Here is a 21,187-nt window from a genome sequence, read left to right on the forward strand (position 1 = left end):
GCTTACTGACACCATTTTAACCTGAAATTTTTATACAACACTATGGGACACTGCCCCAAAGGACGGATTGAATTTCTTAACCCTTCAAAAAGGAGCTTGAAGTAACTAAATTTGGAGGAGTACAGGAACGAATATTTTACTCCCGGGTGTTATAGACTATAATTCATTCAGTCAAGCGTCTTTGATAGGAAAAAATGGAAAACATGTAATACAGATTCTCAGAGAGATTAAAAATATTGCGTAGCAAAGAGCTTCCAAAACATAGTTGGAGAAAAATAATAATGTATCTACCACTGAAAAAAAATTACTGATCTAGAGCTGGGGTCAGCAAACCAAAACTTATGGGCCATTATGTCACCTGCCACCCTTTTTTGTGCATAAATGTTTACTGGAACACAGCTATACTCATTTGTTCTCCCATTGTCTGTGGCTGCTTACACACTGTGATGACAGAGTGGAGCCAGAGCTTTGACAGAGACTGTATGGCCTGCAGGCTTAAAATATTTCCTCTCTGGACTGTACGAAAACAGTTGTGATTCCTAAAGAGGATCAAGTGGCATTATTTTCTAATTCAGTGAAACTAGAAAGAGGAAACAAATAATGGAAGAAACTAGGAAGATTATACACACACACTATACACACACACATGCATACACACAGACACACACATGCTCTCCCTCCCTCCGTCCCCTCCCCCCCACCCCCCCTTAGACACACAAAGACACATTCAGATGTCCACATAACAGAAGCTCTGGAAATAACAAAAAAGAACACAAGGAGCAATATCAAAGAAATAATACAAGAAAACTTTACTAAGCTATAGTAAAACCCGTGTTCAGATAGAGAGGGACCTCCATATGCCATACAGAACGCTGGAAGGGAAAACCAACAAACTTGGAGATAGTCCAGAGTCACTGTTCAACTCTGAGGATGAACATAAATAATATTTCAAGGGAAAACAACAGGCTTCTTTTGGGATTCTAATCTGTGGCAATAAAAGCTAGAGGGCAGTAAAACAATATATACTAGCTTCTAAAATTAATGTATGAACTCTCTACTTTTGTGGCTTTGTAGAAAATCATGTTCTAATCCTGAGGAGCTGTCACCTGGGTCTGTCTGGATAAGTTTTTAGGATTTATCAGGAGCATAGCAACATTTCAGTAGATGGAGACATAAAATACTATGTTCAGAGGCAACCTAACCTAATCCAACAACTTTGTAACTTGCCTTAGTTTTGATGCAGATGGCAATTTCAGGAGAAGTATTCTGTTGAAAGGGAAGAAAATGGGGATACGCAGAGATGGTATTAGGACAGTAAGCCAGCTGTGCCCGTGGCCCCTCTCAGTTGATCACAGTATCTAAGGAGCCATGGAACACTCGGGTCTGACGATAACCTTCTTCTGTGGAAAAATCTCGGATGGTCAGTTTAACACAGCAGCAGGGTAGGGAAGTGTCTAGTGAGGCGGAGGGCACATTGGTAGAACAAGGATTGCAGCCTGTGGCTGAAGTTCCTGGGAAGCTGCTGGGAAGTGGGCGTCAGAAATGAGGAAGAGGCAGTAAGCTGCAGCCTGGATGGCTGCTTGGACAGCGTTTCGTTCGCGGCCAGAATAGGCCAGAAATCAGTGAATGGGCTAGAGCCAAACCTCCCCTGCACAGACAGCTGACAGATTCCTTCTGGGTGAAGGGTAGTTGGGTATAATCTCAGTAACAACCATCAAAATAGCATCAGTCTGTTAATGATGCGAGCTAGAATATTTTGTTTAAAATCGGAATGCTGCACTTAAGTCACACTGTCTTCTTTGCTAAGAATGATGGTTACAGATGATAATTTTACATTTGTCTCACTTTTTAAAAGAATAAAACTTAAATGGTTATTATACAAATATGTGGATGGCCAAAGTCAGACCAAATAAATCTATTTTAAGTTCTAAATAATAACCTATTATTTTACTTTACCAATCATTTTTTTGTGCATATATTTCTCTGGGGGATCTCATCATCAGAGGTGATTGTGGTGATACCAAGATTTAGGTATTTTTGTGTCCTGGGCAAAAATATTATTATACGAAGTCATTTGTGCATAGTATATAAATCTACCAGAATAAGTTTTTGTTAACAAGATCATTTTCTCAACACGTTATTCCTTATATTTTAGAAAAGGCGCCGGCGGATTGACCGAAGTATGATTGGAGAGCCCACAAACTTTGTGCACACGGCTCACGTCGGGTCAGGAGACCTGTTCAGTGGGATGAATTCCGTAAGTACGTGGGTGGAACATACAGGTGGGGCCTCCAGGCATAGTCATGTGTACCTGTGTAACAGGTACATACATTCTTAATGACGGCACTGTGCCCAGTGAATTATAGACATTTGAACATACACACTTAGTGTGAGCATCAAAGAGAAGAAAATGAACAATGAAAAATTAATCTCTTATGTAGTTTGCCAAGTCATCTGTTCTTCTATTTGTACTAAACTCTTTGTAGCTACCTTTCTTCCGAATAAATACTTTAAAACTTTTAAAGGATTTGAATTCAGAAAGGAAGGTACTATCCCATGGATTCTCATGCCCCCTGCCACCAAAGCGACTTGGAGGTCAGCTTTTTAGTAATATTTAATCTCTTAAGTTCAGTTAGTTGCCTTTTACAGATGTATTTATTGCATTTCCCTTATAAAATATTAGGCTTTACCTGATATTAGAATGCTTGTTATTTATTTATTACTGTAACATAAGTTCTCACACACTTAGCAGAGGATTAGAATTTGTGTATATTTGCTGTCTTTTATAGAGGTTTCAGTGAATTTCAGAAGACACTTTAAATTTACTCAGCTGAACTCTTACTCCTTAATTTTCATCTAAGGGAAAATAGAGAGCAGTATAATAGAAACCAGTAGAGGGTTTTTATCAGGGCTCTGCCACTATGTTATCCCCCAAATCTAAAGTACACTGAGTTGTCTAAATGATCCCTCAAGTGTTTAGAACCAGAAAGTCAATAAGGCTTTTATAAACACAAAATTATGCTGCATTGTATGCTCACTTACTGGACAGTGTTAACAGAAGACTTAAAAAAAGAACAGAGACTTATAAAGTAGGTAGATGAGTATCCTGGATACAGCAAACAAGTTTGTCACTACAGTTACTAGGTAAGCAAAGGGATGACATTTGTAGCTTCCTGGAAAGGAAACAGCTTGTTTGTTTTAAATCTGTAGGAAAAGTACACTGAACTGCTTTTTTTTTAAAATTAATTAATTAATTAATTAATTTATTTATTTATGGCTGTGTTGGGTCTTCGTTTCTGTGCGAGGGCTTTCTCTAGTTGCGGCAAATGGGGGCCACTCTTCATCACGGTGCGCGGGCCTCTCACTATCGCGGCCTCTCTTGTTGCGGACCACAGGCTCCAGACGCGCAGGCTCAGTAATGTGGCTCACGGGCCTAGTTGCTCCGCGGCATGTGGGATCTTCCCGGACCAGGGCTCGAACCCGTGTCCCCTGCATTGGCAGGCAGATTCTCAACCACTGCGCCACCAGGGAAGCCCCCACTGAACTGCTTTTGTGGAAATGTAAGAGGTGTCCGATTTCTGTTAAAATACAATTCAGTAGCTTCGTTTCCTGGATTAATGTGGAGTGAAGAGACCAAATGGGACCCTATGACTTTTGTTAATATTAAGGTCATTGTGGCATATATAAATAGAATGAATGGTTTCAAATTTATTATATCTGATTAATTTTAATTTCTTTCTTATCAACACGTCTTCTTCCCCACTTCTGTTCTTAAAAATTTAACTGTATAGGACAAATTAAGTTCTTAGTTCATAGTACTTAGTGAACGTTTAAAATCTCGTTTATGCACATTTCAGAATTTCCTTCAAGATTTCTATCTGGTATTTTGTCTCTATGAAAAGCCTGTCATTGATGTACATGACTCTTGTTTGCCATCAAGTTAGGTAGAGTTTGCGGACTGTCCCCTGCAGGGCTGACTGAGCTGCAGCATCAAGACGGGCCCTCAGCTGTTGCAGAGGTTCTGCCCTGCAGCCTCCAGACAGCCTCCTCTGGCTACTGAAGTAGATTTCTTATGAGGTGTTCTAGCTCTTCAGAACCAAACCTGTCTTCCAAAGGCTGTTTGTACTCATTGCCTGTATTACGTATTAGTTTGTTGTCTCTACAAAGAAATAGTTTCTCTTAAGTTCATCTATTCTGAGAATTGAGCAACAGTAATAGGAACATGGCTCGATGCATATGAAAGAGGCAGAGGGCACGCTGGACTATTGAATGGTCAGATGACTGGTTTCTTTTTTCCCGTAAATACACTGTTCTTCCCAAGACTACTTTTCATACTAACTTATTGCTAGAAAAGGTTCTATGACTCTTTTAATAATATAACTTTATTGTGTTAAAATAATGCATATCCACAGTCACAATAATACATGTCATCTCAATGCTGAGGGTTACTTACTAGAAAATCCGAGTCCTTTTGTTTGAAATTGAAGAATTGACTTTTGGAAGAAAAACAGATTTTTATTTTTCTTAGAATTTGCATGGCGTTATGAAAGTACCGTGTAAAAATATAAAGGTGTTGTTGTAAATAGGCCTAAGATACCTATAAAACCTAACATGTCATGTTAGGTGGGAAATTATTTGGTACCAGGGTAAAATCAAGTTTGTGCCACAAAACAGTGTTACCACAGAGGAGCAGAAAATGAACTGATAGCCTATGGCCATAAGCTTCGCAGACTGAGCAAGTTTACTTAAATAGACCTATAGATTTTAGTTTTATTTATTTACTTATTAAAATTTTTAAATTTTATTTATTTATTTTTGGCTGTGTTAGGTCTTTGTTGCTGCGCGTGGGCTTTCTCTAGTTGGGGCGAGCAGGGGCTACTCTTCGTTGTGGTGCACAGGCTTCTCATTGCGGTGGCTTCTCTTTGTTGTGGAGCACGGGCTCTAGGCACACGGGCTTCAGTAGTTGTGGAACATGGGCTTAGTTGCTCTGCAGCATGTGGGATCTTCCCGGACCAGGGCTCAAACCCAGGTCCCCTGCATTGGCAGGCGGATTCTTAACCACTGCGCCACCAGGAAGTCCCTCTTTTTTTTTTTTATATTCTTACCTAAAGTAGTCATTTGAGTAATGTGAATATAGATATTACAGTACATCATTATGTGATATCATTGGAGTTAGTTCCACATACGTGAACTTTTCAGTAAATGAGTAAAAATTTACCCATTTAAGAGCCAATCACATGTTCTCACTTTAACCATATTGGACCTAAATAAGCCATGCATTTTATATTTTGCTATTCTCTTCAATTAGAATATATTTAAACCTATCTTACTCCAAAGATAACTTAGACCAGTCTTATTACTTTCTTTAAACAAACTGACTGAGGATCATCAATGAAAAGACACCTTGTATCGATACATCATGTTTTCTGTGATTAAGTATTTGATAAGTAGATTAATGAATGGATGGTGCTCCCACCCCCTCTCACCTCCCGGGGTCCTAGAAATGTGAAGGGCCCTTTGAGCTGTTTCTGTGCATTACACCAGACTGCCAGTGCTCTCACCCTTGACTGTTAGGCCGTCATATCCCAAACCTTCCTGTTGCCGCTTTTTTTAGCAGTCGAGCTTGATTCGCTCGTTCTCTGCTTCCGAAATGCTTCTAATTGCTATGAACTAAGATAGGATACACTAAGAACTCTTCACAGTTCGCAGGTAACTTTGTGACTTTGTTTTGGCAAAGTAAGAAAACATCCCAGCGGGACTTCCCTGGCCGTCCCGTGGTTAACACTCTGTGCTTCCACTGCAGGGGTCCCAGGTTCGATCCCTGATCCGGGAACTAAGATTCTGCATGCATCACGGCCAGGAAAAAAGAGAAAATACCCGAGCATTTATATATCTCACAGTCTACTAGAAAGTAGCCCTGTAATGTGGTTAGGAAAGGTTATCATCTTTAATCATTTTACAGATAAGAAGCCTGATATGCACAGAGGATAAATAGTTCACCCAGAGTTACAATATTAAAAAGAAGTTTGGATTTCAGTCCAAGTCTTTGGATTCTTTTGTTGTTGGAACATAGTTGATTTACAATGTGGTGTTTCAGGTGTACAGCAGATACACATACACATGTATTCATTCATTCTTTTTTAGATTTTTTTCTCATATAGGTTATCACAGAATATTGAGTAGAGTTCCCTGGGCTATATATTAGGTCCTTTTTGGTTATCTGTCTTATATATAGTAGTGTGTGTGTTCATCCCAAACTACTGATTTATCCCTCCCCCACCATGTTTCCCCTTTGGTAACCATAAGTTTGTTTTCGATATCTGTAAGTCTGTTTCTGTTTTGTAAATAAGTTCATTTGTTTCTTTCTTTTTTTAAAACTAGATTCTACATGAGTGATAGCATATGATATCTGTCTTTGTCTGACTTACTTCACTTAGTATGATAATCTCTAGGTCCATCCATGTTGCTGTGAATGGCATTATTTCATTCTTTTTTATTTTATTAAAAAATTTATTTTATCTTATTTTTATTGGAGTATAGTTGATTTACACTGTTGTGTTAGTTTCAGGTGTACAGCAAAATGAATCAGTTATATATATATATACATATATCCACTCTTTTAGACTCTGTTCCCGTATTGGCCATTACAGAGTATTGAGTAGAGTTCCCTGTGCTATGCAGTAGGTCCTTATTAGTTATCTATTTTATATATACTAGTGTATATGTCGAGCCCAGTCTCCCAATTTATCCCTCCCACCACCCCATCCTCCCTGGTAATCATAAGATTGTTTTCTACATCTGTGACTCTTTCTGTTTTGTAAATAATTTGGGATGACATTTAGGTTGCTTCCATGTCTTGGCTATTGTAAATAGTGCTGCTGTGAACATAGGGGTGCATGTATCCTTTTGTAAATATTATAGTTTTCTTCAGATGTATGCCCAGGAGTGGGATTGCTGGATATGGTAGTTCTGTTTTTAGGTTTTTAAGGAACCTCATACTGTTCTCCATAGTGGTTGTACCAATTTACATTCCCACCAACAGTGTAGGAGGGTTCCCTTTTTCCCACACCCTCTCCAGCATTTACTGTTTGTAGAATTTTTGATGATGGCCATTCTGACCGGTGTGAGGTGATACCTCATTGTAATTTTGATTTGCTTTTCTCTGATAATTAGTGATGTTGAGCATCTTTCTTGTGCATTTTGGCCATCTGTATGTCTTCTTTGGAGAAATGTCTATTTAGATCTTTTGCCCATTTTATTTTATTTTTTTTTATTCAAACAAAGTCACAAAAATTACACTCATCCTCATCAGTTCACTCAGTCCCATGTAATAAATTTTTTTTTTCATCTTGATCTTTTGTTAGCACTTTTATGAATTCATCAGTTTTCCATTAGAGTTCTGAAAATGCTTATTCATTCAGTTCAGCAGTATAGTCAGTTACCAGAAACCTGTACTTGTCAGAGTCTTTTCCATGAATTCCTTGAAGATGAAACCCTTTTATAGTAACATTTTTGCGAAAGCATCAGAGTACACCCAGAACTGTCTGTAAATGACAAAAGACTTAAAAATGACCACGGTTAAAGATTTGATGAAAGTTCATAATAATGCAGTTGACAAGGAAATTTATTTATTTCTGAGATATACATTTTAAAGTAATAACTAGAATTATGACTTATAACATTATACCAGAACATAGAAGACTTTTAGAAATTTCATGTAATGTGTGAAACATTTATATTAACATATTTCCATACAAATAACCCAAAGAAAGTTTAGTATTAGTTGTTTTTTTTGTTTGTTTTTTTATACTGCAGGTTCTTATTAGTCATCAGTTTTATACACATCAGTGTATACATGTCAATCCCAATCGCCCAATTCAGCACACCACCATCCCCACCCCACCGCAGTTTTCCCCCCTTGGTGTCCATACGTTTGTTCTCTACATCTGTGTATCTATTTCTGCCCTGCAAACTGGTTCATCTGTACCATTTTTCTAGGTTCCACATACATGCGTTAATATACGATATTTGTTTTTCTCTTTCTGACTTACTTCACTCTGTATGACAGTCTCTAGATCCATCCATGTCTCAACAGATGACTCAATTTCGTTCTTTTTTATGGCTGAGTAATATTCCATTGTATATATGTACTACAACTTCTTTATGCATTCGTCTGTTGATGGGCATTTAGGTTGCTTCCATGACCTGGCTATTGTAAATAGTGCTGCAAAGAACATTCGGGTGCATGTGTCTTTTAGAATTATGGTTTTCTCAGGGTATATGCCCAGTAGTGGGACGGATTGCTGGGTCGTATGGTAGTTCTATTTTTAGTTTTTTAAGGAACCTCCATACTGTCCTCCATAGTGGCTGTATCAATTTACATTCCCACCAACAGTGCAAGAGGGTTCCGTTTTCTCCACACCCTCTCCAGTATTTGTTGTTTGTAGATTTTCTGATGCCCATTCTAACTGGTGTGAGGTGATACCTAATTGTAGTTTTGATTTGCATTTCTCTAATAATTAGTGATGTTGAGCAGGTTTTCATGTGCTTCTTGGTAATCTGTATGTCTTCTTTGGAGAAATGTCTGTTTAGGTCTTCTGCCCATTTTTGGATTGTGTTGTTTGTTTTTTTGATATTGAGCTGCATGAGCTGCTTGTAAATTTTGGAGATTAATCCTTTGTCAGTTGCTTCATTTGCAAATATTTTCTCCCTTTCTGAGGGTTGTCTTTTGGTCTTGTTTATGGTTTCCTTTGCTGTGCAAAAGCTTTTAAGTTTCTTTAGGTCCCATTTGTTTATTTTTGTTTTTATTTCCATTACTCTAGGAGGTGGATCAAAAAAGATCTTGCTGTGATTTATGTCAAAGAGTGTTCTTCCTATGTTTTCCTCTAAGAATTTTATAGTGTCCGGTCTTACATTTAGGTCTCTAATCCGTTTTGAGTTTATTTTTGTGTATGGTGTTAGGGAGTGTTCTAATTTCATCCTTTTACATGTAGCCGTACAGTTTTCCCAGCACCACTTATTGAAGAGACTGTCTTTTCTCCATTATATATCTTTGCCTCCTTTGTCATAGATTAGTTGACCATAGGTGCGTGGGTTTATCTCTGGGCTTTCTATCTTGTTTCATTGATCTGTGTTTCTGTTTTTGTGCCAGTACCATATTGTCTTGATTACTGTAGCTTTGTAGTATAGTCTGAAGTCAGGGAGTCTGATTCCTCCAGCTCCGTTTTTTTCCCTCAAGACTGCTTTGGCTATTCGGGGTCTTTTGTGTCTCCATACAAATTTTAAGATGATTTGTTCTAGTTCCGTAAAAAATGCCATTGGTAATTTGATAGGGATTGCATTGAATCTATAGATTGCTTTGGGTAGTATAGTCATTTTCACAATATTGATTCTTCCAATCCAAGAACATGGTATATCTCTCCATCTGTTGGTATCATCTTAAATTTCTTTCATCAGTGTCTTATAGTTTTCTGCATACAGGTCTTTTGTTTCCCTAGGTAGGTTTATTTCTAGGTATTTTAGTCTTTTTCTTGGAATGGTAAATGGGAGTGTTCCCATAATTTCTCTTTCAGATTTTTCATCATTAGTGTATAGGAATGCAAGAGATTTCTGTGTATTAATTTTGTATCCTGCAAATGTACCAAATTCATTGATTAGCTCAAATAATTTTCTGGTGGCAATGTTAGGGTTCTCTATGTATAGTATCATGTCATGTGCAAACAGTGACAGTTTTACTTCTACTTTTCCAATTTGGATTCCTTTTATTTATTTTTCTTCTCTGATTGCCATGGCTAGGACTTCCAAAACTATGTTGAATAATACTGGTGAGAGTGGACATCCTTGTCTCATTCGTGACCTTAGAGGAAATGCTTTCAGTTTTTCACCATTGAGAATGATGTTTGCTGTGGGTTTGTCATATATGGCCTTTATTATGTTCTCTGTGCCCACTTTCTGGAGAGTTTTTATCATAAATGGGTGTTGAATTTTGTCAAAAGCTTTTTATGCATCTATTGAGATGATCATATGGTTTTTATTCTTCAGTTTGTTAATACGGTGTAAACATTGATTGATTTGCATATATTGAAGAATTCTTGCATCCCTGGGATAAATCCCACTTGATCATGGTGTATGATCCTTTTAATGTGTTGTTGGATTTTGTTTGCTAGTATTTTGTTGAGGATTTTTGCATCTATGTTCATCAGTGATATTGGTCTGTAATTTTCTTTTTTTGTAGTATCGTTGTCTGGTTTTGGTATCAGGGTGACGGTGGCCGCATAGAATGAGTTTGGGAGTGTTCCTTCCTCTGCAATTTTTTGGAAGAGTTTGAGAAGGAAGGATGTTAGCTCTTCTCTAAATGTTTGATAGAATTCACCTGTGAAGCCATCTGGTCCTGGACTTTTGTTTGTTGGAAGATTTTTAATCACAGTTTCCATTTCACTACTCGTGATTGGTCTGTTCATATTTTCTATTTCTTCCTGGTTCAGTCTTGGAAGGTTATACCTTTCTAAGAATTTGTCCATTTCTTCCAGGTTGTCCATTTTATTGGCATAGAGTTGCTTGTAGTAGTCTCTTAGGATGCTTTGTATTTCTGCCATGTCTGTTGTAACTTCTTCTTTTTCATTTCTAATTTTATTGATTTGAGTCCTCTCCCTCTTTTTCTTGATGAGTGTGGCTAATGGTTTATCAATTTTGCTTATCTTCTCAGAACCAGTTTTTAGTTTTATTGATCTTTGCTATTGTTTTCTTTGTTTCTATTTCATTTATTTCTGCTCTGATCTTTATGATTTCTTTCCTTCTACTAACTGTGGGTTTTGTTTGTTTTCTTTCTCTAGTTCCTTTAGGTGTAACGTTAGATTGTTTACTTGAGATTTTTCTTGTTTTCTTAGGTAGGCTTGTATAGCTATCAACTTCCCTCTTAGAACTGCTTTTGCTGCATCCCATAGGTTTTGGATCATCGTGTTTTCATTGTCATTTGTCTCTAGGTATTTTTTGATTTCCTCTTTGATTTCTTCAGTGATCTCTTGGTTATTTAGTAACGTATTGTTTAGCCTCCATGTGTTTGTGTTTTTTACGTTTTTTTCCCTGTAATTCATTTCTAATCTCATAAGGTTGTGGTCAGAAAAGATGCTTGATATGATTTCAATTTTCTTAAATTTACTGAGCCTTGATTTGTGACCCAAGATGTGATCTATCCTGGAGAATGTTCCGTGCGCACTTGAGAAGAAAGTGTAATCTGCTGTTTTTGGATGGAATGTCTTATAGATATCAATTAGATCTATCTGGTCGATTGTGTCATTTAAAGCTTCTGTTTCCTTATTTATTTTCATTTTGGAGGATCTGTCCATTGGTGTAAGTGAGGTGTTAAAGTCCCCCACTATTATTGTGTTACTGTTGATTTCCTCTTTTATAGCTGTTAGCAGTTGCCCTACGTATTGAGGTGCTCCTATGTTGGGTGCATATATATTTATAATTGTTATATCTTCTTCTTGGATTGATCCCTTGATCATTATGTAGTGTCCTTCCTTGTCTCTTGTAACAGTCTTTATTTTAAAGTCTTATTTTATCTGATATGAGTATAGCTTCTCCAGCTTTCTCTGAATTTCCAGTTGCATGGAATATCTTTTTCCATCCCCTCACTTTCAGTCTGTATGTGTCCCTAGGTGTGAAGTGGGTCTCTTGTAGACAGCATATAGATGGGTCTTGTTTTTGTATCCATTCAGCAAGCCTGTGTCTTTTGGTTGGAGCATTCAATCCACTCACATTTAAGGTAATTATTGATATGTATGTTCCTATGACCATTTTCTTAATTGTTTTGGGTTTGTTTTTGTAGATCCTTTTCTTCTCTTGTGTTTCCCACTTAGAGAAGTTCCTTTAGCATTTGTTGTAGAGCTGGTTTGGTGGTGCTGAATTCTCTTAGCTTTTTCTTGTCTGTAGAGCTTTTGATTTTTGCATCGAATCTGAATGAGATCCTTGCTGGGTAGAATAATATTGGTTGTAGGTTCTTCCCTTTCATCATATTAAGTATATCATGCCACTCCCTTCTGGCTTGTAGAGTTTCTGCTGAGAAATCAGCTGTTAACCTTATGGGAGGTCCCTTGTATGTTATTTGTCGTTTCTCCCTTGCTGCTTTCAGTAATTTTTCTTTGTCTTTAATTTTTGCCACTTTGATTACTATGTGTCTCGGCGTGTTTCTCCTTGGATTTATCCTGTATGGGACTCTCTGTGCTTCCTGGACTTGGGTGGCTATTTCCTTTCCCATGTTAGGGAAGTTTTCGACTATAATCTCTTCAAATATTTTCTCTGGTCCTTTCTCTGTCTCTTCTCCTTCTGGGACCCCTATAATGCGAATGTTGTTGCGTTTAATGTTGTCCCAGAGGTCTCATAGGCTGTCTTCATTTCTTTTCATTCTTTTTTCTTTAGTCTGTTCCACAGCAGTGAATTCCACCATCTGTCTTCCAGGTCACTTATCTGTTCTTCTGCCTCAGTTATTCTGCTATTGATTCCTTCTAGTTTAGTTTTCATTTCAGTTACTGTATTGTTCATCTCTGTTTGTTTGTTCTTTAATTCTTCTAGGCCTTTGTTAAACATTTCTTGCATCTTCTCGACCTTTGCCTCCATTGTTTTGCTGAGGTCCTGGATCATCTTCACTATCATTCTGAATTCTTTTTCTGGAAGGTTGCCTATCTCCACTTCATTTAGTTGTTTTTCTGGGGTTTTATCTTGTTCCTTCATCTGGTACATAGCTCTCTGCCTTTTCATCTTGTCTATCTTTCTGTGAATGTGGTTTTTTGTTCCACAGGCTGCAGGATTGTAGTTCTTCTTGCTTCCTTGCCCATTGTTTGAATGGGTTTTTTGATATTCAGCTGTATGAGCCGTTTGTATATTTTGAAAATTAATCTCTTGTCAGTCGCTTCATTTGCAAATATTTTCTCTCATTGTGTGGGTTGTCTTTGTTTTGTTTATGGTTTCTTTTGCTGTGCAGAAGCTTTTAAGTTTCCTTAGGTCCCATTTGTTTATTTTTGTTTTAATTATCATTACTCTAGAAGGTGGATCCAAAATGATATTGCTGCAATTTGTGTCAGGGAGTGTTCTGCCTATGTTTTCTTCTCAGAGTTTTATAGTGTCTGGCCTTGCATTTAGGTCTTTGATCCATTTCGTGTTGATTTTCGTGTAAGGTGTTAGAGAGTGTTCTAATTTACTTCTGTTACATGTAGCTCTCTGTTTTTCCCAGCATCTCTTATTGAAGAGACTGTCTTTTCTCCATTGTGTATTCTTTTTTTTTTTAATAGATCTTTATTGGAGTATAATTACTTCACAGTACTGTGTTAGTTTCTCTTGTACACCAAAGTGAATTAGCCATATGCATACCTATGTCCCCATAGCCCCTCCCTCTTGCGTCTCCCTCCCATCCCCCTATCCCACCCCTCTAGGTCATTGCAGAGCACCAAGCTTATCTCCCTGTGCTATGCTGCTGCTTCCCACTAGCTAACTGTTTTACATTTGGTAGTGTATATATATCGATGCTACTCTCACTTCACCCCAGCTTCCCCCTCCCACCCCGTGTCCTCAAGTCCATTCTTTATGTCTACTCTTTATTCCTGCCCTGCAACTAGGTTCATCAGTACCATTTTTTGTTTTTTTTAGATTCTATATATATGAGTCAGGATACAGTATTTGTTTTTCTCTTTCTGACTTAACTTTTGTCTGTATGACAGACTTCAGGTCCATCCACCTCACTACAAATAACTCAGTTACATTTCTTTTTATGGCTGAGTAATATTCCATTGTATATATGTGCCACATCTTCTTTATCCATTCATCTGTCGATGGACATTTAGGTTGGTTCCATGTCTTGGCTATTGTAAATGGTGCTTCAGTGAACATTGTGGTACATGTCTCTTTGAATTATGGTTTTCTCAGGGTATATGCCCAGTAGTGGGATTCCTGGGTCATATGGTAGTTCTATTTTTAGTTTTTTAAGGACCCTCCATTTCCAGCATTTATTCACCACACCCTTTCCAGCATTTATTCCTTCTAGCTTTTTTTTTTAAATTAATAGCTACTTTATTTATTTATTTATTTATTTATTTATTTATTTATAGCTGTGTTGGGTCTTCGTTTCGTGCAAGGGCTTTCTCTAGTTGCGGCAAGCAGGGGCCACTCTTCATCGTGGTGCGGGGGCCACTCTTCATCGCGGTGTGCGGGCCTCTCACTATCGTGGCCCCTCCCGTTGCGGGGCACAGGATCCAGACGTGTAGGCTCAGCAGTTGTGGCTCACGGGCCCAGTTGCTCCGCGGCATGTGGGATCTTCCCAGACCAGGGCTCGAACCCGTGTCCCCTGCATTAGCAGGCAGATTCTCAACCACTGCGCCACCAGGGAAGCCCCCTTCTAGCTTTTTTGATAATGGTCATTCTGACTGGCATGAGGTGATACCTCATTGTAGTTTTGATTTGCATTTCTCTAATAATTAGTGATGTTGAGCATCTTTTCACGTGCCTCTTCGCCATCTGTATGTCTTCCTTGGTGAAATGTCTTTTTAGGTCTTCCACCCATTTTTTAACTGAATTGTTTGTTTTTTTGATATTGAGCTCCATGAGCTGTTTGTATATTTTGGAGATTAATCCTTTGTTGTTTCATTTGCAAATATTTTCTCCCATTCTGAGGGTTGGCTTTTCGTCTTGTTTATCGTTTCCTTTGCTGTGCAAAAGCTTTTAAGTTCAATTAAGTCCCATTTATTTATTTTGGTTTTTATTTCTGTTAATTAACTCTAGGAGGTGGGTCAAAAAAGTTCTTGCTGTGGTTTATGTCAAAGATTGTTTTTGCTATGTTTTACTCTAAGAGTTTTATAGTGTCTGGTCTTACATTTAGGTCTTTAATCCATTTGGAGTTTATTTTTGTGTATGGTGTTAGGGAGTGTTCTAATTTCATTCTTTTACATGTAGTTGTCCAGTTTTTGCAGCACCAGTTATTGAAGAGGCTGTCCTTTCTCCGTTGTATGTTCTTGCCTCCCTTGTCGTAAATTAAGTGACCATATGTGCTTGGGTTTATTTCTGGTCATTCTGTCCTGTACCATTGATCTATACTGGCTTTTGTGCCAGTACCATACTGTCTTGATTACTGTAGCTTTCTTGCCTCCTTTGTTATAGATTAGGTGACCATAGATTTGTGAGTTTATTTCTGGGCTTTCTATCCTGTTCCACTGATCTCTGTTTCTGTGCCATTACCATACTATTTTGATTACTGTTACTTTGTAGTTAGTCTCAAGTCAGGGAGCCTGATTTCTCCAGCTCCATTTTTCTTTCTCAGGATTGCTTTGATTACTTGGGGTCTTGTGTGTCTTTAATAATTTTTTGTTCTAGTTCTCTGAGAAACGCCATTGGTAATTTGATAGGGATTGCATTGAATCTGTAGATTGCCTTGTGTAGTATGGTCATTTTCACAATATTGATTCTTCCAATCCAAGCACATGGTATCTCTCCATCTGTTTGTATCATCTTTACTTTCTTTCATCAGTGTCTTATAGTTTTCTGCATACAGGCCTTTTGTCTCCTTAGGTAGATTTATTCCTAGGTATTTTATTCTTTTTGTTGCAGTGGTAAATGGGAGTGTTTCCTTAATTTCTCTTCCAGATTTTTTATCATTAGTGTATAGGAATGCAAGAGATTTCTGTGCATTAATTTGGTATCATGCTACTTTACCAAATTCATTTATGAGCTCAAATAGTTTTCTGGTAGCATTTTTAGGATTCTCTATGTATAGTATCATGTCATCTGCAAACAGTGACAGTTTTACTTCTTCCTTTCCAGTTTGGATTCCTTTTATTTCTTTTTCTTCTCTGATTGCTGTGGGCTAGGACTTCCAAAACTGTGTTGAATGAAAGTGGTAACAGTGGACATCCTTGTCTTGTTCCTGATCTTAGAGGGAACGCTTTCAGGTTTTCACCATTGAGAATGATGTTAGCTCTGGGTGTGTCATATATGGCCTGTATTATGTTGAGATAGGTTCCCTCTATTCCCACTTGCTCAAGAGCTTTTATCATAAATCGGTGTTGGATTTTCTCAGAAGCTTTTTCTGTATCTATTGAGATGATCACTTGGTTTTCCTTTTTCAATTTATTACTGTGGTGTAGCACACTGATTGACTTGAAGATATTGAAGAATTCTTGCATCCCTGGGATAAATCCCACTTGATCATCATGTATGATCCTTTTAATATATTGTTGGATTCAGGTTGCTAGTACTTTGAGTATCTTTGCATCTCTGTTCATCGGTGATATTGGACTGTAATTTTCTTTTTTGTGTGTGGTGTCTTTGTCTAGTTTCAGTATCAGGGTAATGTTGGCCTCATAGAATGAGCTTGGGAGTGTTCCTTTCTCTGTAATTTTTTGGAAGAATTTCAGGAGGGTAGGTGTTAACTCTTCTCTAAATGTTTGATAGCATTCGCCTGTGAAGCCATCTGGTCCTGGACTTTTTGCTTGTTGGAAGTTTTTAAATCAGTGTTTCAATTTCAGTACTTGTGATTGGTCTGTCATATTTTCTGTTTCTTACTGGTTTAGTCTTGGAAGATTGTACCTTTGTAAGAGTTTGTCCATTTCTTCTAGCTTGTCCATTTTATTGGCATATAGTTGTTTGTAGTCAACTTATGATCCTTTGTATTTCTGTGGTATCTGTTGTAACTCTCCTTTTTCATTTCTAATTTTATTGATTTGAGTCCTCTCCCTTTTTTCTTGGTGAGTCTGGCTAAAGGTTTATTAATTTTGTTTATCTTTCCAAAGAACCAGCTTTTAGTTTTATTGATCTTTGCTATTGTTTTGTTCATCTCTGTTTCATTTATTTCTGCTCTGATCTTTATGATTTCTTTCCTTCTACTAACCTTGGGTTTTGTTTGTTGTTCTTTAGTTGTTTTAGGTGTAAGGTTAGGTTGTTTATTTGAGATTTTTCTTGCTTCCTGAGGTACGATTGTACTGCTATAAACTTTCCTCTTGGAAGTGCTTTTGCTGCATCCCCAAAACTTTGGACCATCGTGTTTTCATTGTCATCTGTCTCGAGGTATTTTTTTATTTCTTCTTTGATTTTTTTCAGTGATCCATTGGTTGTTTAGTACCATTGTTTAGCCTCCATGTGTTTGTGGGGTTTTTTTTTTTTTTTTACAGTTTTTTCCCTGTAGTTTCTAATCCCATAGCGCTGTGGTCAGAGATGATGCTTGGTATGATCTCAGTTTTCGGAAATTTACCGAGGCTTGATTTGTGACTCAAGATGTGATCTATCCTGGAGAATGCTCTGTGTGCCTTTGAGAAGAAAGTATATCTGCTGTTTTTGGATGGAATGTCCTGTAAATATCAATGAAATCTGGCCTATTCTGTCATTTAAAGCTTTTGTTTCCTTATTAAAATTTTCTGTCTGGATGATCTGTCCATTGGTGTAAGTGAGGTGTTAAAGTTCCCCACTATTATTGTGCTACTGTCGATTTCCTCTTTTATAGCTGTTAGCATTTGCCTTATGTATTGAGGTGCTCCTATGTTGGGTGTATATAATGTTTATAATTGTTATATCTTCTTGTATTGATCCTTTGATCATTATGTAGTGTCCTTCTTTGTCTTGTAACAGTCTTTATTTTAAAGTTTATTGTGTCTGATAGTAGTATTGCTACTCCAGTTTTCTTTTGATTTCCATTTGTATGGAATACCTTTTTCCATCCTCTCACTTTTAGTCTGCATGTGTCACTAGATCTGAAGTGTCTCTCTTGTAGACAGCAAATATATGGGTCTTGTTTTTGTTTCAGCCAGTCTATGTCTTTTGGTTGGAGCATTTAATCCATTAACATTAAGGTAATTATTGATATGTACGTTCTTGCTATTTCTTTCATCTGGATTTATTTCTTAAGGTCATTTTTCTTCCCTTCCTCTTTTATTCTCTTGTGATTTGATGTCTATTTTTTTTTCTTTCTCTCTCTGTCTCTCTCTTTTTTTTTTTTTTTTTTTTTTGGTGGGGGGGTCCATGCTGAGCAACACACACAGGATCTTAGTTCCCAGACCAGGGATTGAACTTGTGCCCCCTGCAATGGAAGTGCAGAGTCTTAACCACTGGTCCACCAGGGAAGTCCCTTGATGTCTTATCTTTAGTGATGTGTTTGGATTGCTTTTTTCTTTTTTGTGTGGGTAGCTATTCTAGATTTTTCATTTGTGGTTCCCATGAGTTTTTGCTATAGTAGTCTATGTATGTACAAGATTGTTTTAAGTTGTTGATATCTTCATTTCAAATGCATTTCCAATATCCTGCATCTGTACTCTGCTCATGATTGCTGGTTTTGATATTATATTTGTGTGTGGAAGATTTCCTACCTTTACTTTATGTTTGCTTCTGCCAGTGAACTTCCCCGAGTCTAGTTGTGGCCTCTTATTTTCCACCTAGAGGTGTTCCTTTCAGATTTGTTGTAATGCTGGTTTGGTGGTGCTAAATTCTCTTAGCTTTTGCTTGTGTGTAAAGCCTTTTTTTTTGGCTGTGTTGGGTTTTCGTTGCCACATGCTGTCTTTCTCTAGTTGTGGCAAGCAGGGGCTACTCTTGGTTGCAGTGTGCGGGCTTCTCGTTGCAGTGGCTTCTCTTGTTGTGGAGCACGGGCTCTAGGCATGTGGGCTTCAGTAGTTGTGGCACACAGGCTTAGTTGCTCCATGGCATGTGGGATCGAACCCATGTCCCCTGCATTGGCAGGCAGATTCTTAACCACTGTGCCACCAGGGAGGCCCCTGTAAGGCTTTTGATTTCTCCATCAAATCTAAATGAGAGCCTTGGTGTGTAGAATATTCTTGGTTGTAGGTTTTTCCCTTTCATCACTTTAAATATATTGTGCTACTTCCTTCTGGCCTGCAGAGCTTATACTGAAAAATCACCTGATAACCTTATGGGGTTCCCTTGTATGTTATTTGTTGCTTTTCCCTTGGTGCTTTTAAAATTTTTTCTTTGTCTTTAATTTTTATCAGTTTGATTAATATGCATGTTGGTGCGTTCCTCCTTGGGGTCATCTTTTATGGGACTCTCTGTGCTTCCTGGACTTTTTCTTTTCATTCTTTTTCCTTTGTTCTGTTCCGTGGCAGTGATTTCCAACATTCTGTCTTCCAGCTCACTTATTTTTCTCCCTGTCATTCTGCTGTTGATTCCTTCTAGTGTATTTTTCATTGCAGTTATTGTATTGTTCATCTTTATTTGTTCATTATATCGTCTAGCTCTTTGTTAAACATTTCTTGTAACTTCTCAATCTGTGCCTCCATTCTTTTTCCAAGATTTTGGGTTATCTTTACTATCATTACTCTAAATTCTTTTTCAGGTAGGCTGCTTATCTCCTCTTCATTTAGTTGTTCTTGTGGGTTTTTATCTTGTTCCTTCGTCTGAAACATATTTCTCTGCCTTCTCATTTTGTCTTTCTTTGTCGACTCCTTTACGCTGGCTGGAGGATCATAGCTCCTCTTGCTTCTGGTGTCTGCCCTCTGGTGGGTGAGAGTGGTCCTCAGGCTTCTGGAGGTTTCCTGGTGGGAGGGACTGGTGCCTTCCTGCTGGTGGGTAGAGCTGGGTCTTATCCTTCTGGTGGGCAGGGCTGTGTCAAGGGGTGTGTTTATAGGTGGCTGTGAGCTCAGTATGACTTTAGGCACCCTGTCTGCTGATGGGTGGATTTGTGTTTCCCTCTTGCTGGTTGTTTGGCAATTGCTTGCTTTTAACTGCACCAGTTTTATGTCCTATTCCAAGGAAACTTCATTGGTACATATAAAATTATGGTTTGTTTTTTTTTTTTAGAAGGTTGATTAATGAAGTCCTGGAGAGTATATGGCACTCCTGGGGCCACTCAGCAAAGTTGCAGGTAGAGAAAATGAGTGCACAGGCCTGGAGTTCTGCCTTTATCAGGGTTGAGGATAGGATGCCTTGGGTTTCACAGGTTCACTCGTTACTGCTTCCTCCTGGCGTTGTTGTGAGGGTTACATGATGTCATATTTTGAAGCTATCCTGTAAACCTGAGACCAGCCTGTTCTCTGAGGGCTGTTAAGGAGATGTTGTTTGCAGGCTCAGGTAGAAGATGAGTCAAAGTTCAGGGGCTCTAACCACGTGATAAAAGCTGGAGAGAATGATGATTCCACCCTGGGCTCACATGAGAAAAGTGTGTATTACTCACAGTCTTTAAATATGCAAACTTGTCTCCTCGGGTGTGGCCTCTGGCTAAGCTTGCTTTGAATATTCCAAGTCTTTGGATTCTTATACTCCTTTCCACTTTATCAGACTATACTAAGACTGTATTAAGTATGTAAATTTTACCACATGGACTTTTTTTAAATTTATTCATTTATGTACTTTTGGCTGCGTTGGGTCTTCGTTGCTGCGTGTGGGCTTTCTCTAGTTGTGGCGAGTGGGGGCTACTCTTCATTGCGATGCGCAGGCTTCTCATTGCGGTGGCTTCTCTTGTTGCAGCGTGGGCTCCAGTAGTTGCGGCACGCAGGCTCAGTAGTTGTGGCACATGGGCTTATTTGCTCCGCGGCATGTGGGATCTTCCCAGACCAGGGCTTGAACCTGTGTCCTCTGCACTGGCAGGCAGATTCTTAACCACTGTGCCACCAGGGAAGTCCCACATGCACTTTTAAAGTTTATCTTTGGTTCAGTTTGATTCATATTTATTTTTGAATCTGATTCTAATCCAGGTAATTGAGGTGATCATATATGTGAGGTGTTTGTAAATTAAGGTGATTGAGGAACAAAGTTGAGTTCATCTGTATCCTTTTAACTGCTTTTGAAATGTAGCCAAGTGCCTTGTGAATTACGAAACTTGTTTTTTGTAATTGCCAAGTGGAGAAAGTTGCAGGAGTGGGGTGATGGGTGGAGAGGGAGTTGTGGCAAAAAAAAAAATGCTTCAGTCACTAGCTTCAGCATTTTGCCTTACAATGAGAGCAAGTTTAAGTCTATAAAAGGTATTTTTTCTTCTATAAAAGGCACCCTTTTGGGAAAAGCAGCCCAGCTAAAATATTAGGCAAGAGTTGCTTACTTGCAGTGGCCCTAGTTCCTGACTGGTTCTGTTCTTGTCTTGTTGCAGGTTAGCTCCATTCAGAACCAGATGCAGTCCAAGGGAGGCTACGGAGGTGGCATGGCTGCCAATGTGCAGATGCAGCTTGTGGACACGAAGGCAGGATAGCCCCGGATCCCGCCTCCAGTG

The 21,187-nt window shown here is 38.4% G+C and overlaps 1 protein-coding gene across 3 annotated transcripts in view; it reads left to right on the plus strand.

Annotated features, from left to right (window-relative positions):
• The window catches only part of CDC42SE2 (CDC42 small effector 2), a 128,016-nt gene that overhangs the window by 103,718 nt on the left and 3,111 nt on the right, over positions 1 to 21,187 (plus strand). For all 3 annotated transcript variants that reach the window (XM_059916999.1, XM_059917000.1, XM_059917001.1), the window contains 2 exons: positions 2,156 to 2,257; positions 21,068 to 21,184. In XM_059916999.1, the coding sequence (XP_059772982.1) occupies positions 2,156 to 2,257; positions 21,068 to 21,166 (201 nt within the window). In that variant the 3' untranslated portion in view covers positions 21,167 to 21,184. The remainder of the gene's footprint in view (positions 1 to 2,155; positions 2,258 to 21,067; positions 21,185 to 21,187) is intronic.

This window comes from Balaenoptera ricei, chromosome 3 (assembly GCF_028023285.1).
Source record: "Balaenoptera ricei isolate mBalRic1 chromosome 3, mBalRic1.hap2, whole genome shotgun sequence".
NCBI lineage: Eukaryota > Metazoa > Chordata > Mammalia > Artiodactyla > Balaenopteridae > Balaenoptera > Balaenoptera ricei.